General features: G+C 37.4%; 1 protein-coding gene across 2 annotated transcripts; it reads left to right on the forward strand.

Annotated features, from left to right (window-relative positions):
- The first annotated feature begins 10787 nt into the window (after positions 1-10787).
- LOC132602933 (replication factor C subunit 1) lies at positions 10788-27057 on the forward strand. Of its 2 annotated transcripts, XM_060315754.1 has the most exons (24): positions 10803-10884; positions 11016-11052; positions 11702-11777; positions 12086-12202; positions 14086-14661; positions 14743-14810; positions 15042-15117; positions 15190-15251; positions 15337-15473; positions 18161-18366; positions 18465-18653; positions 18760-18881; positions 18951-19158; positions 19555-19608; positions 20144-20313; positions 22455-22545; positions 23365-23546; positions 23657-23696; positions 23778-23902; positions 25479-25551; positions 25628-25720; positions 25803-26046; positions 26452-26499; positions 26628-27057. In XM_060315754.1, the coding sequence occupies exons 3-24, from the start codon at positions 11775-11777 to the stop codon at positions 26798-26800; spliced, it is 3057 nt and encodes a 1018-aa protein (XP_060171737.1). In that variant the 5' UTR covers positions 10803-10884; positions 11016-11052; positions 11702-11774; the 3' UTR covers positions 26801-27057. The 2 variants fall into 2 exon arrangements, with proteins under 2 accessions (XP_060171738.1, XP_060171737.1); XM_060315755.1 differs by lacking the exon at positions 11016-11052 and having other exon boundaries at positions 10788-10884.
- Positions 27058-27968: the final 911 nt, after the last annotated feature.

Genomic DNA, 27968 nt, shown 5'->3' on the forward strand with positions numbered 1-27968 from the left:
CCCAACCCAAGTCAAGGGTCAAACCATCACACTAGCCCACCCCAATAAGGAAATCATTCCTAAGTCAAAACTGGGGTCAAATACAAAGATATTCCCCACACTTTTTTGCTCACATCTCCCATGCAAGCCCAAAATCCAATTAAGTAGTAACACTAGAAAGAAATCACAAGAATGGATAAGAGTGCTACTACTATACTCATCACATAAAGAAATTACCTCCATGGCTTTAGAAAGCCCAAGAATAAGCATGAGCCACGAATACATACCGTCCGGGAAGGATGTACAAGACGTGACATCATACCAGAGTATAGTTCGATGAGGTCTTCTCCAATGGGTATCCTCTTCAAGCCTCCTCCTTTGATGAAACTCCACAAACAAGTTAATGGCATAATCAAGTTCATTAAAAGAAGTATTTTTACCTTTAGGCTCTTTGAACCCATGCCAAGCTAAGAGTAGCATCCCCCCCACCTTTTAAGTTAGAAGATCTAGCATAGTCCTTCCAAGAAGTGTGCTCTTTTCCCTTCAAATTGCTCCTCTTCTTTAAAGAGCACTCTTCACTTTCGGAAGTCATTCTCAAATTCGACATTGGTCCATCAAGTGAGTCACAAATCCTGAAGAAGGATCCCTCGTCATCGGGGATGGTGTCAAGAACTTCACCCACCCCATGCTTGTCATCAAGACTAAGCTCATCGTTATCCCATAGTGGGTTACAAAACACATTATAGCCTTCAAAGGAAGCTAAATGCTTAACATTACTATACATCCCACTAGGTGCATCATTTCCACAAGTCATGTCAACTTCAAATAAGACATTATCTTTAAGGGAAAAAGATTCAATGAATATTGAAGAGTCAAAGAATGCAATCTTATTCTAAAAAAGACAAAGGTCATCTACCAAAGCATTTTCATTAACATGACTATTCACATGATCAGTTACATCACTAAATTGAGGTTCATTAAGCACGTCACAAAGTTCCTCAAATAGTGGATTATCATAGCAAGCACATCAATCAAAACAAGTATCCACACTAGTTAGACACAAATTGATCTTGCTAGAAGAATCAATTCAGTCATCGCTAGGATCAACTAGTGGGTGAGCTATCATATCACGTGACAATGTACTAACATGCAAATCAAAAGGGTAATTACTAGGTGGACACAAATTGATCTCACAAGAAAATCAAAATGATCATCAATAGGATCAACTAGTGTTGGACCACCCATATCAACTACATTGTCAACAATCAATGAAGACTCACTAAGATGGTCACAAGGTAAAGGCTCATTAAGCTCAAGTAAGGAAAAGATATCATTCACACTCAATTTAACAACATGATCAATCATATCATTTGAAGTGTTAAGCTTAGCTATATTACCTTAAATTTCACACAAAGTATTTCCTTTACCGTGATTTTCAACTTTGGTGCCCATTTGCTCTTTCGGGAAGCCTTCAACTACCTCATGAACTTTCAAAGTTTGAGGTTCATCATTCGGTTTGCTTTCAAGAATACCTATACTATTTTTCAAACAACTAGAGAAGAAAGAAAAGTTGCAAGATTTAGAATAGGGTTGTGACAACTCCTTTACATCACTCCTCACAACCTCTCCTTTTTCCACTCTAGAGTTGTCACTTTTCACTCCCTTATTCCTCTCAGTCTTTTCTCTCTCAATTTTGTGGGAGTTGGGACAAGTGCCAAGTACTTCTTTGGAAGGGTTAGGGAAACCCTCCGCTTCCATCTTCTTCTTTGCTTCACAATGGTTGGATGGCTTTTCCTTCATTCGTTTCCCCTTGAGTAAGCGTTCCTTCAAGAGGTGTGCATGCTCCAACATCACTTTGATACATTCACTTGCGTTTGTTTCTTCTTTAAGGTGTATAGGTGGAAAGAGAAGTCTCCTTTATTTGTCCGCTACATACTTGTACCATTCTTGCCCATATGAAACCTTATGTTCTTGGAACCAAAGATTTTCCAAACACAAGTGGAAACCGTCTAGGGGAAGCATATCACACCAAATGTCCTCTTGGTAGTTGCCATGGGTAAAGAATACTCTTGCGCTCCTATCAACCAAGTGCCCTCCTTGATAGTAAGCATCCCGTCTCGTCATACATTCAATACCCAATGTATCAACTACTTGAGGTGCAAGGTAGTCGCCATAGCTACTATGATCCAACGCAAGAACATACCCTGCACTACCAAGTAAATTCACCTTTGTCTCAAGAGTCTGCCTCTTCGGGTCATTTCTCTCTTGAGATCTTAAATCTCTTCTACCTCCATCACCTATCAATGCTTCCTTCCTATCTTCAACATCACAACCATATTGAGAACATGTCACATTTTCATTAGGATGGGAAGAATATGTAACATCTCGGATCTTCGGGCTAAGGTTTAACGTGTAAGATGGGGGGTATAATAGAGCCAATATGGGAGATATATGAAGTGTTTTGAAAACTAGTCTAGTCATAAGAAGAATCTTTGGGCAAAACAAAGTTGGAAGCCACTCTACGGGACATGGTTTCAAGTGGGGTTGCAGAAGGTCTTACTTCCAGTGACCATAACCCCTTTATTATTTAGGAATTTAGGAAAACTTCCTTAATGAAAGTTGTAGAGCTTTGAAATACCTTTCCAACGGAATGTTATGGAGGTCAACCAAACATCTGTACAAAAGTTATGGTAATTTTATTGAAAAGTCGCAGAGTAGTCCAAAAATACGAACCGAAATACGGTCGGTATCACAAAATACGGCCAGTATTTTGTTGGACGAAAAATTCAATGTTCCGGAACAGTATATATTCGTCCATATCATTATTTTTCTTTCCTTCAAGCCCTAGAGCGACCTCCTACCCTCTCCCATCAGCAAGAACACCAAGGTAACCCTATTCTAAGCCTTCTAAGTCAATTCTAACATGTATCCATGGAGTCTAATCAAGAATTCATCATTCTTAGCCTAGGATTTTCAAGAAAACCCAATTAAAGGGAATTCAAGACTAGACTTTAGGATTCTTCTTCCAAGAACAGATTCTTAACACAAGTTTGGAGCATTACCAGGTATGTAGGGTTGCTATCTACGTGTGGGAACATCTTTGTTCTTCCCCACACTTCTTCTTCCATAAAGTATGAAGCTTTACGAAAACTAGGATTTTTAACCATGTTTATGATAACCCTAGGTCCATGCCCCATGTTATGTTATGTATTAAATTGTTATAAATTCTTCATTGTGTTCTTGATACATCATTTTGATTATTGAGAATCAGTTCGTAATCCATGAAAACCCATATTTTGCATTCCATGGGTTCCTACATGCAAGTTATAAATCATTATGTTATTTTCAAAAATACTCTACATGTTTTACATGCTTTCATGCAAGTATATTAGGTAACCATATTGTTCAAACCCATGTTTTATAAGTTATTTGATATGAAACCATGTTTATGTTATATCACTTCAGAACATGCTTACAAGTTATTTCATGAAACTATGTTTACAAGTTATTTCGTGAATGGGCTTCTTAGCCAACTATATCATGTTTATGTTTTTGGGAGTTGCACAGATTACCGAGAAGGCTCAGATAGCCTGAAACTACGTTTGCCACCGTAGGATAAGGATCGCTCCGCCCAGTTAGGACGATTCCTTCATGTTTTCCCCATTGAGGGATTGGGATCCATTCATGCCATATTCATGTCTTGTACCCCGACAAGGTACAAGATGACTTAGTTGATCAGGCAAAGATCAGACGCCACATGCTAACGTGGTGGTTACATGTCGGTCATACTAATGCTTTCCCACATAAATTTTACTCACATTATATATATATATATATATATATATATATATATATATATATATATATATATATATATATATATATATATATATGTTCATGCTCACAACCAAGTTTCAGTTCAGTTTTACCATTGTGATTTCATGTGTCGTGCTTATTCTTTCAGTTGCTTTACATACTAGTACATTCAATGTGATGACGTCCCCTTTTATTGCCCGGGGGCCTGTATTTCACGATGCAAGTACAGGTTTATAGGACGACGCATTTGCTTAGTATGACTCTACACGTATCAGCTTGTGGGTGAGCCCCATCTCTTTCGGGGTTTAGTTAGTTATCTATTACCTATTAGTTATGCATTAAAGCTATGCTGGGGGACTTGTCCTAGTAGTTTTGTTTAGCAGACTCATGTTCATGTTAGAGGTTTCATAGACTAGTCAGTCAGTTATGTTAGATACTCAGAGTCGTGTAGCCATCTTTAGCTCAATTTATGATATTTCTACATTCATGATTTAAATAAGTATTTCATTAAATTATTATGACATCTCATGTTTTATAAAAGCTCATCACATTTCATGTTATATTCCGCTCATGTTATGCCTCATGATGATTCAGCAAGTTATGTGATTCGCTCGGTCACATGCAGTAAGGCACCAAGTGTCGTGTTTTGCCCAGGACATGGTTCGGGGCATGACAGTTTGATTCATTATTTTTCGTGAAGTAGGAAATGTAGACTCTTTTCTTCTCCTAGGTCGACTTCGACTTTGCTCAACCCACGCACTTATACCATTTTGCCCGGAATAGGAAGTATCACAATTTAATGTATGTAAATATCTATTAAAGTATTCCTCACAAGGTTCATGTTCAAATTCACTATCCTCACACGCATATTCACCACAAAGTACATAACCATAAGGCTCACGTTCGTCACAACTTCCCATTTCATGCAGGTCTCCATCAATTGGCTAAGTGTGAGGAAGGAATGTACCTCAAGTTGCCTTCATGTCCATGGTGTGTAGCATGAGACCCTTCATAGCTCTCGTCTTCACCATAAGACTCGTCATCAAACTCCTCAACTCCCTCATCGTTTTATAAGACCCATGAGAATCACTCGCCTTATAATCACCCTCGAAGTAGTAAGTTTCGCTTTCATCTTGGTTATGATCACATGGACCATCATACGACCTATGAATTCCATCATCTTCACTATCATTATAAGCATATTGATGCTCACCATCATCGCTATGAGTCATATCTTCTCCCTCATAGCCTTCGTCGCTATCGTAGTCATACCCTCCATTGCTAGAGGCATAACTATCCAATTCCTTACCACAAGATTACGAAGCTATGAATGACATTATTTATATCTTCTCCTCCTTATGACTTCTCTCATTGTACCTACAAAACGAGCAAACAATATTAGTAGTAAAGTTCCTCACGTCACTCGTATTTGCACTCAAGCTTACCTTTCAACTTAAAGCTTCCTCCAAAGTTGGCCAAGAACCGCTTATCCAAATCAATTCACAAGGTTGCTAATCTTTGTGGAAGAATAGATTCTTATTAATTGAAAGATGGATGACTCGATTAAACTAAAGGACTTGAGCCAAAGAAGTTTCAACGAGGTTAAAACGAGAAAAGCTTGAAAAAGAATTAGCACAAAAAGAAATGAGACTCAAGAACTAACCAACAACTAAGTAAGGTCAATTACTAGTGTTAATTAGCTTGGAAGATCAAGAAAGGATGAAAAAAATACCTAACGAAACTTAGAACTGAAAATGAGTTGAAGAAAAAACTTGCAATGCAATTTCGGATAAATACAGGTACATCTAGAGGTTGAGGATTTGCATACAGGTTGTTTATGGAAAGTTATATGATCCTGCAAAGGGCTGTTGTGGGCCCACAAGCGGAAGCATAAAATGCATTTAACGAATGTATTTTACGGTGAATATTTTGTGAATGTAAATTAGCAACATTAGACAAGTTTTTGGGGTCAATTTGACGGTCAAGATTGATGGACTGTCTTTGATCTAACGGTTTGTGGGACTGTTGTCACGACTCAAACCGACGAGTCGTGACGAGTGTCTGACCTCTAGTGACCAAACACCCCTAAACACATATTTGAACCATACTGAATATCAATACTGCCTCATGAAAGAATAAAATTATAAACTCTGTGCAGACTGTACATACACATATATACTGAAAAACAGTGCAAGCCAGCTAGGTCGCTACATATACTGTACACAAAAGAATGGGAGCCGACAAGGCTACATCATCTGACTAATACATACAACTGTCTACAGACTTTTACTGGAATGAAAGCTGTAGAAAAGATGGGATAGGGCTCCGTCATACCCATATGCATATACATCTCAAAAGGGCTAGCATACCAAAATAGACTGCAACTCCGAATCAATGGAGCTCACTGACCACTGCTGGATAGAAGTCCTATTAAGCTAGACCACCTGTCGGTTTACCTGAACCTGTGGGCATGAACGCAGCCCCCCGAGCAACGGGGAGTCAGTACGGATAATGTACTGAGTATGAAAGGCGTAAGAACAGTCATGTATATATAAGAATCATGAATAAAATCTGAACTCATAAGTTGAAATAACTGTCTGCATGTACTTGTATGAACTAGTATCTATACGTATCTGCATAAATTTGTATAACTGACAATGCCTATGTGGGCGCATAATATGCGTGCTCATGCCTATCAATGTAGGTCGTACATATGTATATGCGTATATAATGCCTGTCAAGCCTCTATGGCATCCCATCATATCATATGGGCCTCTCTGCGACTATCATCATATACATTGTTGCGGTACGTGCAGCCTGATTCTTATATCATCATCATGGTGCACCAGCTGATCAGGTGGTAATACGTATATAACGCCTATCCATTCTCCCATACCCCATATACATATAATACTTGCGTATATAACGCCTTCTGGTCACGGGTCAATATACATATATATGAATGAATGTAATGCATGAATAACTGTATACATAAAACTGGACACATGAACAGAAGGAACCATCATAAACGGGGTACATGAACATCAAAGACTGAAGAACTCCTAATACTTCTAAGAGTAGAGTAATATGGAAGCTCGCTTACTCGTTCGGTTCATATCATAAGGTCATGCCAAAAGAAAGAAAGGATAGGCTTAACATACCTTGAAGTATACCCAATCGTCCAACTTCTACCTCTCGAACTTGTAAGTCTACAATCAAGATAGCGTAGGCCTTAATCAGACTATTTACCTCGCTTACTAATCATTTTAAATACGAATAGAGCTTGACAAATTATGGGCAACATTTCCCTTATAAGCTTAACAAATTTTCAACTTCCCATTCAATCCAACATCAACCACGACAACGATAACAGCACTTATATATAAATATATACTCAAATTTATCCCCAATCATCTCTTAAAATAGCCTCAAATCACTACCTTAACCTTCACCAACTTACCACTTCCACAAATACCCTTTATTCGCTTAGAACCACTAAAACTCTCGGTAATCAACTTAAATATAAGGGTAGAAATAATTTACATACCTTGAGGGGTCTAAGATTCCAAAGATCAACTTCAACTCCAACTCCGTAAGCTTCACAACTTGAAGAAACCTTAGAAACAACCTTCTTCTTGACAAGCACGGGTCCATAGGGCTTAGATCTTACCAAATCTTCACTAATAATGATGGAAAATATTGGGAGAGAAAATACTAGGGTTTCTCTGATTTGAAATGGAGGAAAATGAGAAATAAGGTCGTGAACCACATATTTATACTTGGAATTAAAAAGCTCCAGCAGTGCGGTTCGACGGACAGGTCGACGACCCGTCGACTTGCCTGTCGACCTACGCCTGCAGATTTCCAGGCTGGGGAACCCTGTCGACGCTGCACAACGACGGTCCGTCGACTATGTCGACGGTGACTGGTGTCTGCAGATTTCTCAGATTCAGCTCAGATCGCGTCGATTCGATTCGTTCAACTTCTAACACTGTAAATCACCCGGGATATATGCTGGTTTCTTTGTACACGGGGTAAGGCACTTCCTATGTCTAAAACTCAGACAGGAGTCTCAATTCCAAGTGCATACCCGACTATGAAACCATAGGTTCTACTAAGACGAGAACGAGAGGCGTAACAACTGTACAAGCAGAAGCATAAAATGCATTTGAGGAGTGCACTTTACAGTCCGTATTTTGTGACCATAAAACTATAACAGTATACACAATTTCGGGATGCAATTTTACGGATAAGATTGACGGTTCGTTAATTGGGACCGTATTTCATCATCATTGGTGACGTATTGTACGTTGTGACTCGAACTTTGGTTGGATTTTCTGCCTTTTTCTTGACTTGTTGGACCCACACAACCTAGAATTTAGCCTTTTGGGGTGAAAAACACTTTTTCTCAACTGTGATTGGAAATTTTGGATCAAACACACCTTTTGATCACCTTGTTCCTTATGAAGATATGGAGATTACTCAAGAACACAAGCACATTCAAATTTCTAGGTACCTCAATTCCAACTCAATGTGCTCCTAATTTTCGGATTTAGCTTCCTCTCTACCTAAAGAACAAAGCCCCCTCCAAATTAGAACTAATTGACCTTCAACTCACTAGACCCATTTGCTTGTTCTTCAAGTTCTTCAAAACTCCAAAACCTAACAATGGTGATTTGTCCAAAACATCTCCAAATGCTCCGCAATTTCAGATCTAGCTAGATTTGATATCAATGAACTCAAATCTAACTTCAATTTTGCACAAATTCAATCACAACACAATTTTCGATTTTTTTTTGGGAATTTTCAGGTTTTTCATTTTTTTTTGGGATTTTCAAAATAAGATGAACATAGGATTAAGAATTGTAGAAACAATCCTTTAGCCTAAGATCTAATACCAAATGATACGAATCGATTTGGGGGAAACACCAAATCAATTACAAACACACGGAATTAAAGGATAACAAGAAATTGAGATGAGAATTGAAGAAAAGGGGATAAGAAATAGAGGATAAAAGCTAGACCCTAATGATAATGAATTTATGGACAAACCTAAGTATATGAAACCTAGACCCTTCCAATTGGATTCAATCAATAGAACCTAAGCTATTTGAAATCAAGGCAAGAGATATTCAAATGAAATCCACAAATGAACAATTCTTCATGAAATGAATGAAAATGAGGTTCAAACCCAACAATGGAATCCACCATTAACTATCCTAAAGGCTATTAAGCCAAACAAACTATCACTCATTTAGAGTATTCAATACATAATTCATCCAATCTAACTAATGAAATGAACTAAGTCTAGTATTTATACTCCTAGACTAAAAGAAGACTAGGTTATTACAAAAATGCCATTAATGAGGTAAGGGCCTTTTTGGTTGGTAATCTTCTTTCGGAATTTCGAAAATAGCCCTCATGTGGAAATCTTTATCTTCCAAACACCAATTGTCTTGCAATTGTAGCCCAATTTGTCTTGATTTGCATCGTATAGCCATAATTTGCACTTTTAGGCCTTTGTGCTTTTAGCCACTTGTAGAAGTCGCCACAATCTCTTCCCAAGCCATCATCCAAACATCCCATGTCCTTTCAAGCATCTTTGTGCCCTTTGTGCCATTTAGGATCATATCAGACTACTAGTTAAATAATTTGAAAACACTAAATATAGCTTAAATGACATAGTAAAATCTAGCTACGGGTGCAGTTATATTCATGAAACTTGAGAGGTATTTAATTTTTAAAATAAAGGGTGTAAAAGAAAATGTCTCGTTATTTTGTTTTACCCGAGGACTCAATTGAAATAGTAGGAGTTTGCATATAGAATCTCTTTAGCACTCTATTAATATATTCAATTTAAAAATTATTTAAAGTTAGTCGCCTTTGAAATACTTTAGAATGAACATGCTGCTTCTTAGCTTCGGGTCTAAAATTAGGCTCTACCAAAGCTTCACTTCATATACGAAGGTCTAAATATTAAAAATTCTAAGTTCAAGTTCAGACGTACGAGTTTAAAGTTGGGCTCTGCCAAAGCCTAACTTCATACCCATACATTCTGAAGTTTGAATCTTTAAATCCTTGATTTTGAACTTCAGTCTCGCAAGCCGGAATTTGCTAAGCCTTTTTTTTTTTGTTTTGAAAATTTAGGTAATTGTTAAATGGGGAAGGGGGTCTTAAAAACGACTATTTATGCACTTTCCCCACCAAAATTGCTTCTAATTGCACAGTTTGTCCTTACAAATCGGATGGTCTTTAAATTTTTGTCCCTTTCAAAATCAAATTTAAGCCTCAGGACATAAGTTCTTTAAGAACCATGGGGCCTAACTTGCTGGATATTATGATACATAAATATAAACTCATGCCTCGCAAAAACGTTATTTGTTATGAAGCCAAAAAATTAAAAACCAACACCAAATAGGGGACAAAGGTGCAAATGACCCCCAAAATCACCCCAAGCCCAGACCATATGACCCAATCCAATACTAAAACGTTTTATGTGCAGATTGTCCTTCAAAAGCCCTGGTCTTTAATTTTTGTCACTCAAATTGGTGGTCTTTAATTTTTATCCTTCGCCTGATACCTCAAGATTCTGGGGTCGAACCCCAGCTTACTAAAAAAAAAAGATGAAATTTGCAAGACAGATATTTGGATTCACATTGCAGGCAGAATTTTGAATGGAAAACTCTCTCTACAGGGAGAGTTTTGAACTCTTAAGGTAGAATTCTGCATTCAAAATTCCGCCTGAGGCCTAACTTTAGCCCTAACAGGCCTAACCTCACTATAAAACTCTCCCTTGCATTTTTTTTTTGACTGAGTCGGAGTTTGAATTCTGAATCTCACGGTATTAAGCGAATGACAAAAATTAAAGACCACCAACTTGATGACGGATAAAAAATTCAAGACCAGCCCAAAAGAGGATATTCCTGCGAATTGCCCATTGGGCTTGAACCTTTACACTGCTCTAAGCCCATCACCTTGGCCCAAACCCCGAGTAAGCTCCAAAAAATAAATCAATTTCTCAAATAAAAAAACCAGTTAAACCCACAGTGGCAAAGTGTGTCAATTCTCAAAAACCCTACACCGCTAATGGTAATTTGCTCTTAATTGCCAATTATCTCGTTTTGGGGGGTTTGTATAACGAAAATTACTCAATACATTTATTCAATTTATCATTTTGTATCTGATTTTATCTGTCTTTATGTTTTTTCATTTGTATTTAGGTGGCATTTTGAAGATAGTGGGTGTCATAAAAAAATGGTAATACTTATGTCACATTTGAGGAGTAATTGCCAATTTATCACATTACTATTTTGCATTTTTGTGTAGTTTGTAAGATTTTAATACAAGGAATTCTGACCTTTTCTTGATTTGTGGTATACCCAATGACGGAACTAGGATTTTTGCTAAGGGGGTGGCAAAATATAAAAAAGTAAATTTTACGACCAAATTAAGGGGATCAACACATAGTATATATACATTAAAAAAAAGAATCTTTTTAGGTATTTACGCAGTGTAATTTTGCATTTTTGTGTAGTTTGTAAGATTTTAATACAAGGAATTCTGACCTTTTCTTGATTTGTGGTATACCCAATGGCGGAACTAGGATTTTTGCTAAGGGGTGTCAAAATATAAAAAAGTAAATTTTACGATGAAATTAAGGGGGTTCAACACATAGTATATATATACATTAAAAAAAAAGAATCTTTTTAGGTATTTACACAGTGTAATTTTTCGGCGACTTGGATGCATGTAGCTCCGCCACTGGGTATATCCATGTTAATTTTCTCTGTATTGTACCTATTTTAGCTTGTCTTTTCCATGCAGTTGTTTGGTTTTTGAGGTTTGTATAAAGAAATTACTCATACATTGATTTAATCTGTTTTTATGTTTTTTTATTTGTCTTTAGGTGGCATTTTGAAGATAAAAGTGGAAATTGAGGTAGAAATTGCCAATTCAAGATATTGGGTGTCATTAAAAAAATGGTAATACTTGTGTCTCAGTTTTATTCATAATCCTGTTTAACCTTTAAAAATGCTAATTTGTGTAATTTTCAGTAGTTTGTAAGATTTTAATACATGGAATTCTGATCATTTCTTGATTTGTGATATGCCCATGTTAATATTTGCTGTATGGTATCAATTTTAACTTGTCCCACATTTTAAAATGCTTAATTAAATCAAATTAAAGTTGTGATTTCTGGAATTTCCAGATTGAAGTATGTGTTCTTCAACTATTTAGAGTTTGAGATGCATGGCTTGAGAGGTTGATAGTGTAGTTCTGTTTAATACAGTCAGATATCAGGAAATGGTTCATGAAGCAGCATGACAAAGGTGCGGGTAATGGGAGTTTGTCCAAGAATAGTGCTGCAGAAAAGCCTTCTCCAACTAGTCCAAAGCCAGAAAACCTGGTAAGTGTTTTGTATCTGGATCACTTTTCTGAGTTCACTTGCTTTCTCGTTGTACTCTGGTTAGTTTAAGTGTTTGATAATGTAGTCACCTGTTTCTAGTCTCAAAAAAGTTGCCTGTTTCTTATTTCTATTTCTCGGAAACTTTTCTGACTGCCTGGCATGGTGGGGCTGGCTTGTTGCTTCTTTTTTGAGATTTCTCGAGACTTAATTTCTTTTCTATCGATTGCCTTGACCCTGCGATTCTACTTGAGTTATTTAATGAGAAACTGAGGGTGTGTTTGGTATGAAGGAAAATGTTCTCCATGAAAAATGTTTTCCAGGAAAATATGTGGGTTTCTTACTTATTTTCTTGTGTTCGGTACGTAAGAAAAAAATATTATTCTAAAACCATTTATATCTAATCTAGACAAATACTATGTGGTGGGGGCCTGGGGGCGGTGGGTTGGGGTGGGGCTGTTGGGGATGAGGTGAGTTCGAGGTTGGGGAGGAGGCAGTCAATGTGGAGTGACACTTCTGGGACTTGTTTTTCCTACTACCATTAAGGAAGTCATTTTCCTCATTTTTAAGGAACTTGTTTCCCGAAAAATTAATTTCCAAAAATTTTGACCAACCGAATATGAGAAAATTGGATATTTTCCTCCACACCGAACTCATCCTGAAAAAAAGAAATGGAATGGACTTATTTGAGGAAGAAACGGATTACTAGCTAGAATGGTTTTCCTGAAACTTGAAAGCAACAAGGGTGGCTCAGTTGGTTGAGCATGGGGCTTTCATAATGGAGGTCTCAGGTTCGAAACTCCCTGCCTACAAAAAGCAGGGGATTTGCCTTCTGGGTCTAGCTTGTCGCCACGGGGCTTGCCTAGTGCGAGTTATCTCTTCTGTGTGGTTTGCGAGCTATTGCATAGAAGCGGGGTTTACCCTGTGCGCACCCAAAGGGTAGCGACTGCGGGTTCCCTTGTCATAAAAAAAAAAAGAGGATGAATCTAACGAATGAGTTAGAATGGACTGCCCCCCCACCCCCACCCCCTTTTTTTTGTGGATTTGGTGCAAAAAGCTAAACTCGTTTAAAGGGAAGAAAAATGCGTAAAGCATGGATGAAGACAGAAAGTGATATACTATGATATCAAGTCTAGATGAAGAGAGATTTTTTGTTTTAGCTGCTACTTTGACTTTGTTATAACTTCAATAAGTCCATGAAATTTACCATCCTAGTGCCTGGAAGGGTCTGAAGTATTTTAAGACAAAAATGAACTATAAAGAAAGAGAATGAATGATAACAATGGAAACAATCCTTTGCATATATGGCCGGACCCCACTGACTTCAGCTCTTGAGCTCTTCTTTTAAGATTCATGAATGTAGTTCATCGCTTACCTAACCATTTAAGAAAGAATAGGATATGTTGATTACTTATTTCTGGGGAAATCCTAATTGTAAAACTTCAGCGTCAAGGCAATTGGCAGATCTCTCCTTTAGGTAGTGGCTTTTCAGCTGTTCATAGAATCGTTAGAGTAATAGAAGGTATGGTAGAAAATTAGTGGGAAACTGAACTAATCTGAATATCATTTGGAGCTTCCATAAAAACTTAGTGTCCTATATTAAGAATTCTAAACTTCTGAACATTAACTCCTTGTTTCTATTGTTTTTGCAGTAAAACAAAAAGCTGGTCACCTTCAACTAGTCCTGTAGAATATGATTGATCTTTAAATTTTTTAATTATCTCACTGTTGGGTTGTGTAGTTAGTAGGTAGAACTTTTGAGATGGTGGAAAGTTTCTACTGGAATCATCAAATGCAATTTTCTGAAATTTTAGAACTTACGGAAGACATCAGCCTCTTTTCTATTTTGTTAATGTTGCTTTTTTCCTCCATTTTATGGGCACCAGGTACAAGAAGGACAAGATACTGCTGGCAGAAGGAAAACTAGTAAATATTTTGCTACAGACAAGGTGAAGGCAAAAGAAGAAAAAGTTGAGGAAGTATCAGCAAAAAGAAAAGCTCAAAATGCTGGTGGAAGTTCATCAGTTGATGAGAAGCCACCAGCTGCGAAAAGAATTCACAAAGCTGATGATGATGACGACTTTGTACTGCCTGCATCTGCGACGGGATCGAAAAATGTCACTCCCAGCAAAAAGTCGGTAAGTGGATCTGGAAGGGGATCTGCGCGGAAAAATGTGGTAAGTGATGAAAGTGACGACGATCTTAAGAGCAAAAAATCTGACCTCAAACCTGCTGGAAGAGGGCGTGGTGGACGGGCAGCTCAGACCAGTGGAAAGGGCGTCCCTCTTGATGAAAGTGATGATGATGGCTCAGCTGTCAAGGACACCAAATCTGGTGGACGTGGGCGTGGTGGTAAAGGACCATCTGCAGCACCAAGTGGTGGACGAGGCAGAGGTGGTGGAGGACGGGGCGGTTTCATGAATTTTGGTGAAAGAAAAGACCCTCCTCACAAGGGGGAAAAGGTAGAAAATTGCAGAAGCTAATTTCTTTTGGTAAAAATTGTCTGATTTAGCTGGTTTGACTGTGGTCTTTCTACTTCGCAGGAAGTCCCTGAAGGTGCCCCAGACTGTTTAGCTGGTTTGACTTTTGTAATTAGTGGAACTCTAGACAGGTACCTCATTGAGTCTGCTTGCATATTGTTCAGCAATATTATGGCCTGTAGGGATAAGCACAGGGATTTTTGCATATATCTTTATTGCTTATAAGCATGTAGAACTCACTGTAAGAGTGCACTATGTAGAAGGTTAAGTCTTTTCATCTGTGTTACTTTCTTTAACTTCTCTCGGGATTGGATATGTGAATGGCATAGAGCTTGACATGCATTCGGTTCTCATGCTTTCAGTTTAGAAAGAGAAGAAGCTGAGGATTTGATTAAACGCCACGGTGGTCGTGTCACAGGATCTGTTAGCAAGAAAACGGTATTGTTTGCGCTTACAAATCTTTGCTAAACCTAATTGTTTTACGGTGTCCTTCACACTGTTCTGTTGCAGAATTATCTTTTATGCGATGAAGACATCGAGGGACGGAAATCCTCTAAAGCCAAGGAGCTTGGGTTAGTCCAATGTCAATGCATATTCTCATTTTCCTTATTCATTTGTTACTGAACTAATGTTGATATCCTATACTTTTGCTACTAGAACTGCATTTCTCACTGAGGATGGTTTGTTTGAAAAGATCCGGTCATCGAAAAAATCAAAGTCAGCTGCACCACCCGAGTCAAAGAAATCTGTGGACACTGTTGTTTCTTCTGCAAAGAGAAATTCACAGAATAAAAGTAATTTTAACTCTCATTTGCTGTCCTTTTTATATTTTTAATGACTTGTTTATTTCTAGGGATGTAGTCAGTCGTAAGTAAAAGATGAGGGGGTTTATGGTATTTAGAGATGAATGGGTTTATGATATTTTTTAACAATGCCTCTAAAGTTCAGTAGGCAGTAGGCACTTCAAAAAGAAAAGAAAATAGGAGAATGTTATAAATGTCGGACGGAACTCATGAAAACAAGAATTACTTGGGAATGCCAAAAAGTCTGAATGGTTTACTGAAAGAAAAAGATAGCATCAATCTTTTCTTGATTCAAAAAAAAAATAAGAAGAAAGGAATATCATCAATTTCCATTTCCATTTAAATAATTGGGACCATAAAAACCGTCTGAGCCGAGGGTCTCTCGGAAACAGCCATCCTACCTTGGTAGGAGTAAGGTCTGCGTACAGTCTACCCTCCCCAGACCCCAAGATATGGGATTTCACTGGGTTGTTGTTGTTGTTGTTGTTGACCATAAAAACCGTCATTTACATTTTAAATTTCGTCTGCTACAAGTTAAGATTCTTAGAATTGATTCAATAAGAAAAGACAATGCTAGAAACACTAAGATGGCGGCGCACACAAAAGTAGGCTCCCTTCTACAAAAGAACAACAACAACATACCCAATGAAATCCCACAAAGTGGGGTCTGGGGAGGGTAGAATGTACGCAGACCTTACCTCTACCAAGGTAGAGAGGCTGTTTCCGGTAGACCCTCAGCATAGGAACAAGCAATTCAAAGCCAGACAAAAAAGGAATAACGAACAAACCATGAATCTATCATACTGTAGCCCACATCACACAGCCAGTAAACACAAACACCTGTACTTCTAATTTTGTTGAACTTGCTTTGCCTTCAAAACACCTAGCATTTCTTTCCACCCATAGCACCGTCTGGATCTGTCGGCTGGATCTGTTTCCAGGTTTTCTTCAAGTCCTTGTTCCTGTCATTGCCTTCCCAGCATGACAGCAAGTTTTCAGTCTTTGGCATCACCCATTTAACCCCAAATAGTTCCAGAAGCAGATTCTAGATTTGCTTAACAACCATTTTATTTTATCCAGTATTAATTTTATAAAACATAGGGCTCAAAAGCGGCTTATTTTTAGTGCTTATTGGCTTTTAAGCTCTTTTCTAGTTTTTGTGGTGTTTGGGAAAGATAAAAGTGCTTTTAAGCACTTACTTTAGACTAAAAAGTACAAAAATAAGCCAAAAGTTGGCTTTTGGAATTTGGCTTATAAGCTACTTTTGGAATTTGGCTTATATGCTACTTTTTAAAAGCCAATCCAAACACCCTGCTAATCTTCTATACATAAAGGAACCTCATGGGTGCACCAAAAGGAAATGAGGATAAGGCATAAGAGGCTATTCCTCAAATGTACAAATTCAATTCCAACACTTTTTTTGTTTTGATCAGTAAAGTAATTTATTAAAGTACTGAGGAGGTACAAAATCTCCATATAAGGGGGATAATCAACTCCTATTCTATTCTTCAACTCAACACTTTCAGAAGCGCACGTGTTTCTTTCTCTCCAAAGTCCAAACGACCCGCTTTCCTTAGAAAAAAAGTGAGCCATTGGTTTGTCGCCTATACCGAAGAAGCAATTTGGGGGGGGGGGGGTGTTATCTCTTTAACATGATGCACAAACTGATCCAAATCACAACCCGTCAATTGTTTGAATCTCAAATTTGAGCAGTTGGATTAATATGAACTTCATGTTGGATACTTAAGTTTGTTATTTTAGTTGCAATTTGATTATTATAGTACTAAATTCATTTAATCTTTAGTAAATTGTGCGCTTTCTCCAAAGAAGCTTGCGGGTCATTCCTTGCTTTTCGCTTCAAGCCCATGGACCTTGTTGCTTATTTGCGCATTTCACTTTAAAAAACATTTGGTTTGTGCCACAAAATTAGTTTGTTACAAAGCACTGGAATTAAAGGTATGTACATCAATTGGGGCTGTATTGAAGGTAATAGTAATATTAGTGCTGAAAGCTAATATATACTCCCTCTGTCTTATTGTTTGATTCAGCACAAAGTTCAAGAAACAAAGGAAGATTATTGCCACATAAGCTGAATATATGCAAAGTACCAAAATTACCCGACTATCAATAATTAACTGAAAGGTGGTGAGAGATCCATCTGTCCTTTCATGTTTCTCTCTCATAATATTTGGAATTTATATCAATTGGGTTCTAACAAATCATGTTAAAGGGTAAAATGGTAATGATATGATTTATTAGATTCCAAATACAGAGACGTGACAGAATTTATCAGTTCTTAAAAATAAAAATAAAAAAAACACAGAGACGTGACAATCTTTCGAGATAAACTAACAAGGAAAGTGTGCGACGCAAAATCAGATGGAAGAAACATAAACAACTGAGTGGTTTATGTAGAATGGAAACGTTGTTGACATCCTGGACAGCGACGGGGGCAGCCTGTTAATAGACTAGACACCTGAGCGATGTTAGGTTACTTCTACAAACTAAACGAGAAAATGCATCTGATCCCTTTTTCTTGGGTTGGTGAATGATGGGGATGTCAAGTCCGTCAGACAATGTAGCATTATATTTCTGGTACCTCTTATACTGAGGTGATTGTTTCACATTCTTGACTTTGGGCCTTCATGGGTTAAAATGCGACAATGTTGGTTTTTTAGGTGATGGAACTGGAAGCACTGCCACAAAGATTCTAGCTGCCAAAGAATTGACATCTGTTGCATCTCCTGCCAAGAGTAGTGCATCTCCTGCCAAGAGTAGAGCATCTCCTGCCACGAGGAAAGGCCAAACTAAAGAGTCTTCACTACCATGGACAGAAAAATACAGGCCCAAAGCTATTGTAGACATAATAGGAAATAAGTCACTGGTATTCTTCTATGTTGCTTTCTTTCTTTAATGGATAAGCTTTTTGAATTAAAAGATATTACCTGGAGTGACTTTACCTTCTATATGGTACATGTTCAGGTGGAACAGATTCAGCGCTGGCTGGAGAGCTGGGATGAGCACTTTTTAAATGCAGCTAGTAAGGGGAAGGGGAAAAAACCGAACGACTCTGGTGCTAAAAAAGCAGTTCTATTGAGCGGTATCCCGGGTATAGGGAAGACTACATCAGCAAAGGTGGTTAGTCAGTTACTGGGTTTCCAAACCATCGAGGTATTTTTCTTTTAAACGGTGAAAATTTCCGGTCTGTAATCTAATCATTTTTCACTTACTCTCTGGTTCCTGTTGGACTAATATAACAGTACCTTTATATGTGTAGGTAAATGCTAGTGATAGTCGTGGAAAGGCTGATTCAAAAATTGAGAAAGGAATTGGTGGAAGTACTGCTAATTCCATAAAAGAACTTGTTAGCAATGAATCCCTAAGTGCTAATGTTGGCAGGTATACCCTTGCTGTCTTGAATGCTCACATCAGATTATGATATGTCATAATCCATATTGGTGATTGCAGATCGCACCATCAGAAGACTGTTCTGATTATGGATGAGGTTGATGGCATGTCTGCTGGAGATAGAGGTGGTGTTGCCGATCTTATTGCTAGCATCAAGATCTCGAAAATTCCTATTATCTGCATTTGTAATGATAAGTACAGTCAGAAATTGAAGAGCCTTGTCAATTATTGCCTACCAATTGTCTTCCGAAAACCAACCAAGCAGCAGGTCATGTCTAATATTTATTCTTTTTAATATTTCTTTGTGGATGTTCCTATTGAAACTAGCTATCCTGGTGAAAAAAATAATGCGTAAGAGCATAATAAGATGATGAGTAGAGTAGGAAGTGTTGGATGATATATTCATTCTTCTAACAGTTAGTTATCTTTACTTGATTTTATTTTAGTGCTCAGTATTCGCCAAATTATGCACTATATTTATGCTAGTCAGTGTACCTTCCACATACTGTCACGTTATGGACAAAATCCAAGCTATCCTTTGCTCCAGTAATGTTTCAATATCAACAAAGTTTCTGGTGTTCCCTGCTGGATTTTTTATGATAGACACGAGGTGAAAATATTGGTTGGAATTTTGATGGCTAATATTGAGAGTATTCTTTGACAGATGGCAAAGAGGTTAAAGCAAGTGGCAAATGCTGAAGGCATTCAAGTCAATGAGGTTTATTCTCTTTCAATGACTCACTTAAGTTCCTATTACATGTTGAAGAAAATGTGGTTAGTAATATTTGGTACTGTCTTCTGAGTTCAAAAGCCATCATCCCCGATAAAATGTTGTTTGACTTGTCCACATTTGTGGACTGTTGTACTTTGGTTTGATATTGTTGGTTTGTTGAATGCATGATAAAGTAATCCAGGTCCGAAACACCCAGATGGAGACCTATGATTTTTTATGGAGAAAATAATAAGGGTTCTTTTCTTTTAAAAAAATCAAGTAAGGAATATCCAAAAATAATTGTTCAATTAAAACATTTCTCTATTTGCACCTGGGGTGGAAACCGCGACATGTTCTTGTGTCAATACATATTTGGTTGAGATCTTTGATCTTTCCTGCTTAAATGTGTCAAAGCATATACTGTTTGGTGGTGCTCCTCCGAAACACAGGGGACAAATAATTCCTTTTTTGTTGTCTGGGCAGATATCTGCTAACTTTCTGAGATTCGTCATTGTTTATCTTCTTCTTTTTCTATTTCTAGATTGCTCTTGAGGAATTGTCAGACCGTGTTGGGGGAGATATGCGTATGGCTCTAAATCAATTGCAATACATGAGCCTCTCCAAGTCAGTGATCCAATACGATGATATAAGACAACGCCTTCTAAGCAGTTCAAAGGATGAAGACATCTCACCGTTCAAAGCTGTAGAAAAGTATGCATGTCTTAGATTCAACTTTCTTTCTAGTATGTTACCATATTATGTCTAAGTTTTTCCCCACATATGGATTGCTATGTTGGATTTTCTCTTTGCTTTGTTCCCAAATATATGCAGGAGTGACTATTTCCACTACCTTGTGCTATTGAACAGCTTAATCAATAACTAGTAATAGTTGGAATAAAAGCACTTAAACCAATCAGCAAATAATAATAAAAAAAAAGCCACCTCCCTACTTACTGTCCATAATTCATTCACTGGAGATCCATATTTATATATTGCCATAAACCTTCGCAATATAACTAATTGGTGATTTTTTTCTACTTTTTTTTTGTTCCTTTCTTTTGGCATTTTTTCTTTTTACAATGTAAATGCATAGTTTCTTTATCGTGGGAAATAAGTCGAAAGAGAAAAACAAAAGCCGTAGAACTTTGGGTGTCATTTGTCCTTACCCAGCTATATATGTGAATCATCTTTTTGAAGAGATGCCGAGTGGGTGAGATAGATTATGGGAAATTTAGAGTGAAGTCTAACATCGAAGAAAACAGAAGCATTTCCCATTGCCTGCTTTTGACGTGGGGATGGGGAGGTGAATTTATGAAGACTTTTTTTTCGATCGTTAAAAGGTACTGTATTAAATGACCAGCAACCAGAAAGTGCTGTGAGGTGTTTACAAGGGGGCAACATTACGTGTTGTGTAATGAGCTCAATAAATCTACTTTTAGTTTTAGTACTTGTAGTTTACTTTTGGATTGGTTCAATAGTGTGGATCTTCCAGGTCCACCCCATTTTTCCTGAATGAATCTTCACCTGGCTCTTTAAGACCAGCAATTTGATTCCTCTGCTTCATGTTACAGCTTCTAAAGGAGTGGAGTTCTTCTATATACTCCCTCCGTTCACTTTTACTTGTCCACTTTTGATTTTACATGCCCCTTAAGAATTAATAAATGAAGTATGTATTTTACTATAATACCCATATTAATTAGTGTATAGACTCATTGAACTTGGAGAATGATTTGGAAATGAGTAATTAATGTTAAGGGTAAAACAAGAAAAAAAAAGTTTGTCTTTATCTTGATATGCTAAAGTGGACAAGCAAAAGTAAAAATTTATTTTTAGTATAGTGGACAAGTAAAAGTGAACGGAGGGAGTAATTGTTGTAAGGATTTTCCTGATCAACTTATTTTTTTTTTCCTTCGAATTACTACTAAAACGAACCCCTTCTGTCTTTAGAATCACTTATCAATTCTATATGATTTACTAACAACCTACAATGGAAGTCATAGCTACTTTGTTTGGTGAAAACAATAAATGGGAAAGCCACAAATCAATATGCTGTCTAGGAATAAATATAATAACTGATAAACAAAGATCCTCTTTTGAATATCATTTCAATCAATCAATTACCCCTCATTTTGATCATCTAGAGTTTTAGAAAAATGTCACTAGAGATTGCAAGTCCAGTTGGAATGTGGTTGACTTTATAAATGACATTTTAAAGCAGAAATTTGGAATTTTAAACATTTAAACTGACACACAAGAGGTACAAGTTTAAAACTATTTTGAGACAAAACATGCATCATTTTGATGTGTTGGTACTATTTTCCGAAAGGCAAGATTTTAGGCAATATAACAGCTCTGTTTTCATAACCATATACTGGTATTTGTGATATCCCTGTTATACAACCTGATGCGTTGGCTGAAATTCTAAAGCTCGGTTCCATGGTTTTGAGTCCCAAGTACTTTCTTGATGTTTCACATCACTCACCATACCTGTATGGTTGAAACTAAGCAGAACTTCCCTATTAACATGTCCTGTGGGAGTATAGGATTAGTACTCAGCTTCTTTGAACATTGCTCTCTGATAGAATTTGTATATTTTGTCAGTTGCTTTGGATATTGCAGTTTGTTACAAAATTACATATTCTTGATATATTCTTGAGATGTGGACTCCTCTATTTATTGTGTATACTTCAAATTCTGCCAAATATACCTTGCAATTGCCTAATGAATGATCTCACTTTAGTAATTTCATGTGACTACAGCATGCACTGCTATTGCATCGTACTTTCACGCTCAGGTATTGACATAAATGGAATTTTTGAACTGACCAGTTGTGCTTGTTTCTGTGTTGATAGGCTGTTTGATTTTAACGCCAAGAACTTGAAAATAGATCAAAGAATTGACCTCAGTATGAGCGACCCAGATCTTGTCCCGCTTCTTGTACAGGTACTCTAAGACTCCATAAGGTTACTATTTCTTCTTGAAATTTACTGTTATTTGAATTAAATTTTCATTTATATGTCCCTGCTCATTTTTCTGTATATCACTTTGAGACCTTGTAGAACTGAGAGTATTCATTCAAGTAGAATTGTATCAATCGAAACCGGTCGCTTTGTTATTTTCCTTTTTCTTTTTAAAATTTTTCAGATTCCATCTTGTCTGTCCTAATTAGCTTCTCTTTCAGACTAATTTTCCCAGTTTGTTAACTGATCATTCATCTTAAAATGACATGCCTTGAACAAACATTTGGCAATAATCTTGTATCTTATTTTAAGCTAGTATAATTAAGCCCTCTAGGTTAGTTGTTCTTATTCTCTAAGATACTACTGCTGTTATATGATAGCTACGGAAGTATGTGCTTACTTCAATGATCTTGCTTCCATCCTTAATTTATGTCTTTTTAGATTGCTCTATTTCCACATGTTAATAACTAAATTGTGTTCGAGAGAAGACAGTTGTCTGTAAAAGTTCTGAAGGGCTTTGTTCCTGCAAGATATTTGGGCAGTGTTGCAAAAGGTTCTATAGTATAAAGCTGAGTGTATGCTTCCGGTGGTTCACTCTATTTTTGTTCCTTTTTCCTTTTCTTTTGCCATGCTCATGCTTATCAGCAGTATGTGTGTAGGTCCTCTTTCTGTTACTTGGTATAGGTTTGGCATTGGTATGTTAGGATTGAAAAGCTTAGGGGAAAGTGTCTCGATGGTCTAAAATATTCTATGAGAAGACCTCCATATGTTTTGGTATAACTTTTTCAGAATGTGATGGCAGGAGAACTATCTCAATTACAAACCAAGTTCTGCTGGCAAAGATGATGATGGTTTAAAGCGGATGAGCTTAATTGCACATGCTGCTGACTCTATTGCAAATAGTGACTTAATAAATGTACAGATTCGAAGATACCAACAGTGGCAACTTTCTCCAGCTGGTTGTGTTTCGTCTTGCATAATTCCGTAAGAAGATTTTCTAAGCTTCTTGAGTTCAATTGCGTTTAAGTTAACTTTATCTTATAATGCTGGTGGCTTCTTTCATCGTTTCTTTTTTTTTTCCTCCCTCATTATAGTGCTTCTTTGTTGCACGGACAGAGACAGACTCTTGAGCAGGTGATTGTTGTTTCTTATTCTCCATCTCTGAGATCACTTGTTTGAGGCCTCCTAAATTATAGTGAGGGTTAAATATTGCAGGGAGAACGCAACTTTAACAGGTTTGGTGGCTGGCTAGGAAAGAACTCTACAATGGGAAAGAATTACCGAATTTTGGAGGACTTGCATGTTCACCTACTCGCATCTCGTGAATCATATTTGGGAAGGTACTTCTGTATTCAGTTTAACATATTTGACATATTAGTTTCTTCTCATTGTTCATCTAACCTGATACATGTTCAGTTCATTCGATCTATCTTGTAGTCTTACATTAGCTGTCAAAGACTTAGTTCTTTCAGTAATCCAATCAATTAGAGCACATGTTTTCTTTTATTGTTATCAGTGTTTTCTAATTTTCTCCATCTTATGATGTTTTTAATTTCGTTTCTAATTCTTTGTTATTTTCCAAAATACAAAGAACTTGTTAAGATTCTTTATCAATACCTACTTAAGTGTAGCTGAAGTCAGAACTATATAGATAATCTTCTTATCGAATGGGGTTTCCATGATGCGATGTCTTGTCCCATTCCTCTTCTGCATGGGCAGCGTTAAATTGTTAAAAGAATTAATGGTCACAAAAGAACTTTCGAAGGGTTACCAATAGCAGGGTTCTCCTGTTTGTGTTATTACTGGACAGCTCATGATGTTCATATCGATCTATTATGCGCCTCTGCATCTGGCATTGGGCAGGCCTCATACAATCTATGTTGCTCGGACTCGGGTGCGGGTGTCGGATACGGTTACGGATCTAGAGGTCGGATTCGGCATGATCTAAATTTTAAGATTCGTGGGTACGGATCCGGGTACGGATACGGGTGCGGGGATTTGGTAAAAAATAATTCAAAATTCTAAAAATATAAGTGTAAAAATGTAAATTAGTTGTTCTCAATTCTTTCTATTCTTGATTTTATCTTTTCAAAAAATCTCTATTTGGTTCCTTAAACTAATATTTTTTTCAAACTGTTATACAGAATTAGTTTGTTCCCTAATTATGTGAATTAGGGTTAGGGAAAATACATACCTATCTATCATAGGTTATATAGAAGTTTCTTGAGGAGTTTATAATGGTCTTGGGCCTGCCACTCCGCCTAAACATACCCTTTTCATAAACCCTAACCCACCAACTTCGATAACATACCCTTCATACTAGCCCCTTTCATAAACCCTAACACACCACGAGATAGATCGACTCCCGACGACCTGATCTCTGAAAATCCCAGCCGCAACCGACCTTGCACGCGCCGTCACGCGCCAACTGTCGGTCAGCGTCGGCGAGCGTGTCAGTGTCACGCGCCGGCAGGTGAAATTTTCCGGCAGTTTTCAACCTCTTTTCTTCTTCTGTGGAGGTCACCCACATTTTCAGACTCTACCCATGCTACTTTTTCTGGCTGATTTGGTCAAAGTATCCAATCTCTATTTGACCGGATCTGACACGAATCCTGCACCCTAACCCGTGTCGGTGTCGTGTCGACACGGGTACGACGGCATGACACCGACACGGGTACGACGGCAAAAGTGCCGGGTCCGAGCAACATAGCATACAATAACTATCCTAGCTCTACCATATCTTTTGTTTCATTTCTTCTGGAACAATCACAAACACTTTTTTGATTGTACACTTTTTCTTCCAATAGTTGGAAGTCAGTCAAAGTTCTTTCCAATCACTTCTTCCCGCACTAGCCTGTAGAAAGAGTCTTTTTGCATTTGTGGCAGCTGCTTAATATATCTTCTCATACATTTCAGGGCAAACCTGAGACTTGACTACTTTACTCTTCTTACAAAGAAGTTGACAGATCCATTAAAAGTGCTGCCTAAGGTGGGAATATTCATCCTTAACCTGAATTTCATTGTGTATATTTGTTTGCTTAGTTATATATGCATGTAATTCCCAGGATGAAGCAGTCGAGAACGTTGTGGAATTCATGGATACATACTCTATAAGCCAGGAAGACTTCGATAATATTGTGGAGATATCAAAATTCAAGGTATACAATTGTTTTCAATTTTCTCCAAATTCCTCTGATGCAGTTTTAAAATCTGTTCATGTGTTGATTGCATTTGCACCAGGGACATCCGAATCTTCTGGATGGTGTTCAGCCTGCTGTGAAAGCTGCATTGACAAAGGCATACAAAAAAGGAAGCAATTCACGTGTTATCCGCACGGCAGATTTAATAACTCTTCCTGGAATTAAAAAAGCTCCCAAGAAGCGCGTTGCAGCAATGCTGGAGCCACTAGATGAAGGCTTAGCTGAAGAAAATGGTGAAGCACTTGCTGAAGATGAAGAAAACTCATCAGAGACAGAAGACATAGGTACAACCCCTACTCACATTAAAAGGGCTCATGGTAATGTGCCATTCAATATTTTTAACCTAGCAGTTAGGCTGATGAATCTTAAAGATAGATAATTACTTCGGTATTAGTTGCATCCTATTGTTAAGAATTGTTATAATCTACATTTGGTTGCAATAGCAGTTCGCAGAAATCATGTACATTATAGTCTTTTTCTTTAGTGTCTTTGCAGTAAGCATTTTATATTTGCTCGTATTTCAATGAAGTTGGTACTTCTCATTAGGCATAGTTTTCGAATTTTACCAGTTCTTTCAGAACATCTGCGGTCATGCCATTTCGCTTTTATAGGAGAACAGTGTAATTCTTGTACACTAATTGGGAGCAGTATTTAATGATGTTATTGCTTGTTTCTGTCAACTCAAGCAGATGTTGAGAAAAAATTGCAGTCTGATCTACAGAGTCTCAACTCGAAGGGTTAGTGATATTCTAGAACAATCCCGTTTTCTTCTGCGTTTTTCTACAATTTATTTACTGTCTGACCGTCGTCTACCTGTTAACACACTTTCTCGTCTGTTCCTGTATCTGCTTTTCGTTCACAACAGGGATCCAAGTAAACATGGACTTGAAGGGTGCCGGGAGTTCAGGTGGCAAGAAGCCTTCTGCAGGAAGGGGAAGAGGAAGAGGAAGTTCTAATAACAGTGAGAAAGGAAGCGCTGAATCCTCGGGTAAGAGAGGTGGCCGGGGTTCTGGAGCTGGTGCCAAGAGAAAGAGGTGAAAACCGAAAACATCTTCCTGACCTAATTTTGTCTGTTACAACTATCGGAAGCTGCAGTTTCCCGGGTCTTCTTCCTTGAGACAAGAAGCATTTTGGAAACTTTGTTTAGCTAATTTGTGTAAAGAGAAAGGGTCTTAAGTAGATCTATGTATATTCTACTTGAAATTGATGTGTGTCTATTTTCTGTTAATAGTTTTGGTTCTGTTCTCAGATTTTGGCTTTTATGTTGTTATTGCCACGTTCATTCTGTTCTACTATGAACCGGTTTGGATTGGCTTGTTTTATGTGCTTTTAAGCCAAAATAGCTTTTAAGCACTTTTTTAGTGTTTGAATAAGAAAAAAAAAGTGCTTTTAAGAACTTATTAAGTCGAAATAACAAAAATAAGTCAAAAGTCATAATTATAACAAAAATAAGCCAAAAGCCCCATCCAAACAGGCTCTATATTACCCAATTTTTCATTTTCTATTGGTTTTCACCCACATTCAGTATTCATTTTGGATCTCGACTTGTCTGGACTCACATCGGGAAGTTCCAAATTGGGGTTTAACGCTCCTTGCCAAAGACAATTTTATTTTCAAGGCTCGAATTGAAACCTTTGATTAATGATGGAGGAGTAACTACCACTTAATCATAATTTACGGGAATCTGGTGTAGGATTCGAAGATGGGATACTCCTATTGTCCTATTTTCGTCATCAAAGGATATGTTAAAGATTTAAAAAAATAAAAATAATATTAGGGTAAATAAGCATATGATATTTGTGTCTTGAGAATGAAGAAATCTCTTATAAAGAGCGCTTTTCATGTTTATGAACTTAATTTTCCTATAATGGTCATAGGTTCGGATCGCTTATGTGCGGGGTTCAGGTTGGATCAGACTACAAGAGTCTATTGCACGGAGTCTTACCCTGCATTTTTTTCATGAGATTGTTTCCATGGCTTGAACTCGAACCCATGATCATTACAGGAAAATTAAGTTCATAATAATAGCATTTGTTAAAGCTCAATTGGTTGCCACGTTTTAGAAGGCTTACAGGCGCCACTCTTTGTAGATACAGTACATATCCGGTTGATCTTCAATTAGGACAATTAGTAGTAATAGTAAAATAAAGTAAAGTAATTATTAGTAAAGTAATATAGGAAAGTAAAATGAGCTCAAATGTGAAAA

The sequence above is a fragment of the Lycium barbarum genome, chromosome 7, assembly GCF_019175385.1.
Source record: "Lycium barbarum isolate Lr01 chromosome 7, ASM1917538v2, whole genome shotgun sequence".
NCBI lineage: Eukaryota > Viridiplantae > Streptophyta > Magnoliopsida > Solanales > Solanaceae > Lycium > Lycium barbarum.

Excerpts from the sequence above, each read along its gene's own strand:
- LOC132602933 (XM_060315755.1), top strand. Across the intron at positions 14,662-14,742 it reads CTCCTCACAAGGGGGAAAAG|GAAGTCCCTGAAGGTGCCCC; the intron begins GTAGAAAATTGC and ends TCTACTTCGCAG. Across the intron at positions 18,882-18,950 it reads CTAAGTGCTAATGTTGGCAG|ATCGCACCATCAGAAGACTG; the intron begins GTATACCCTTGC and ends TGGTGATTGCAG.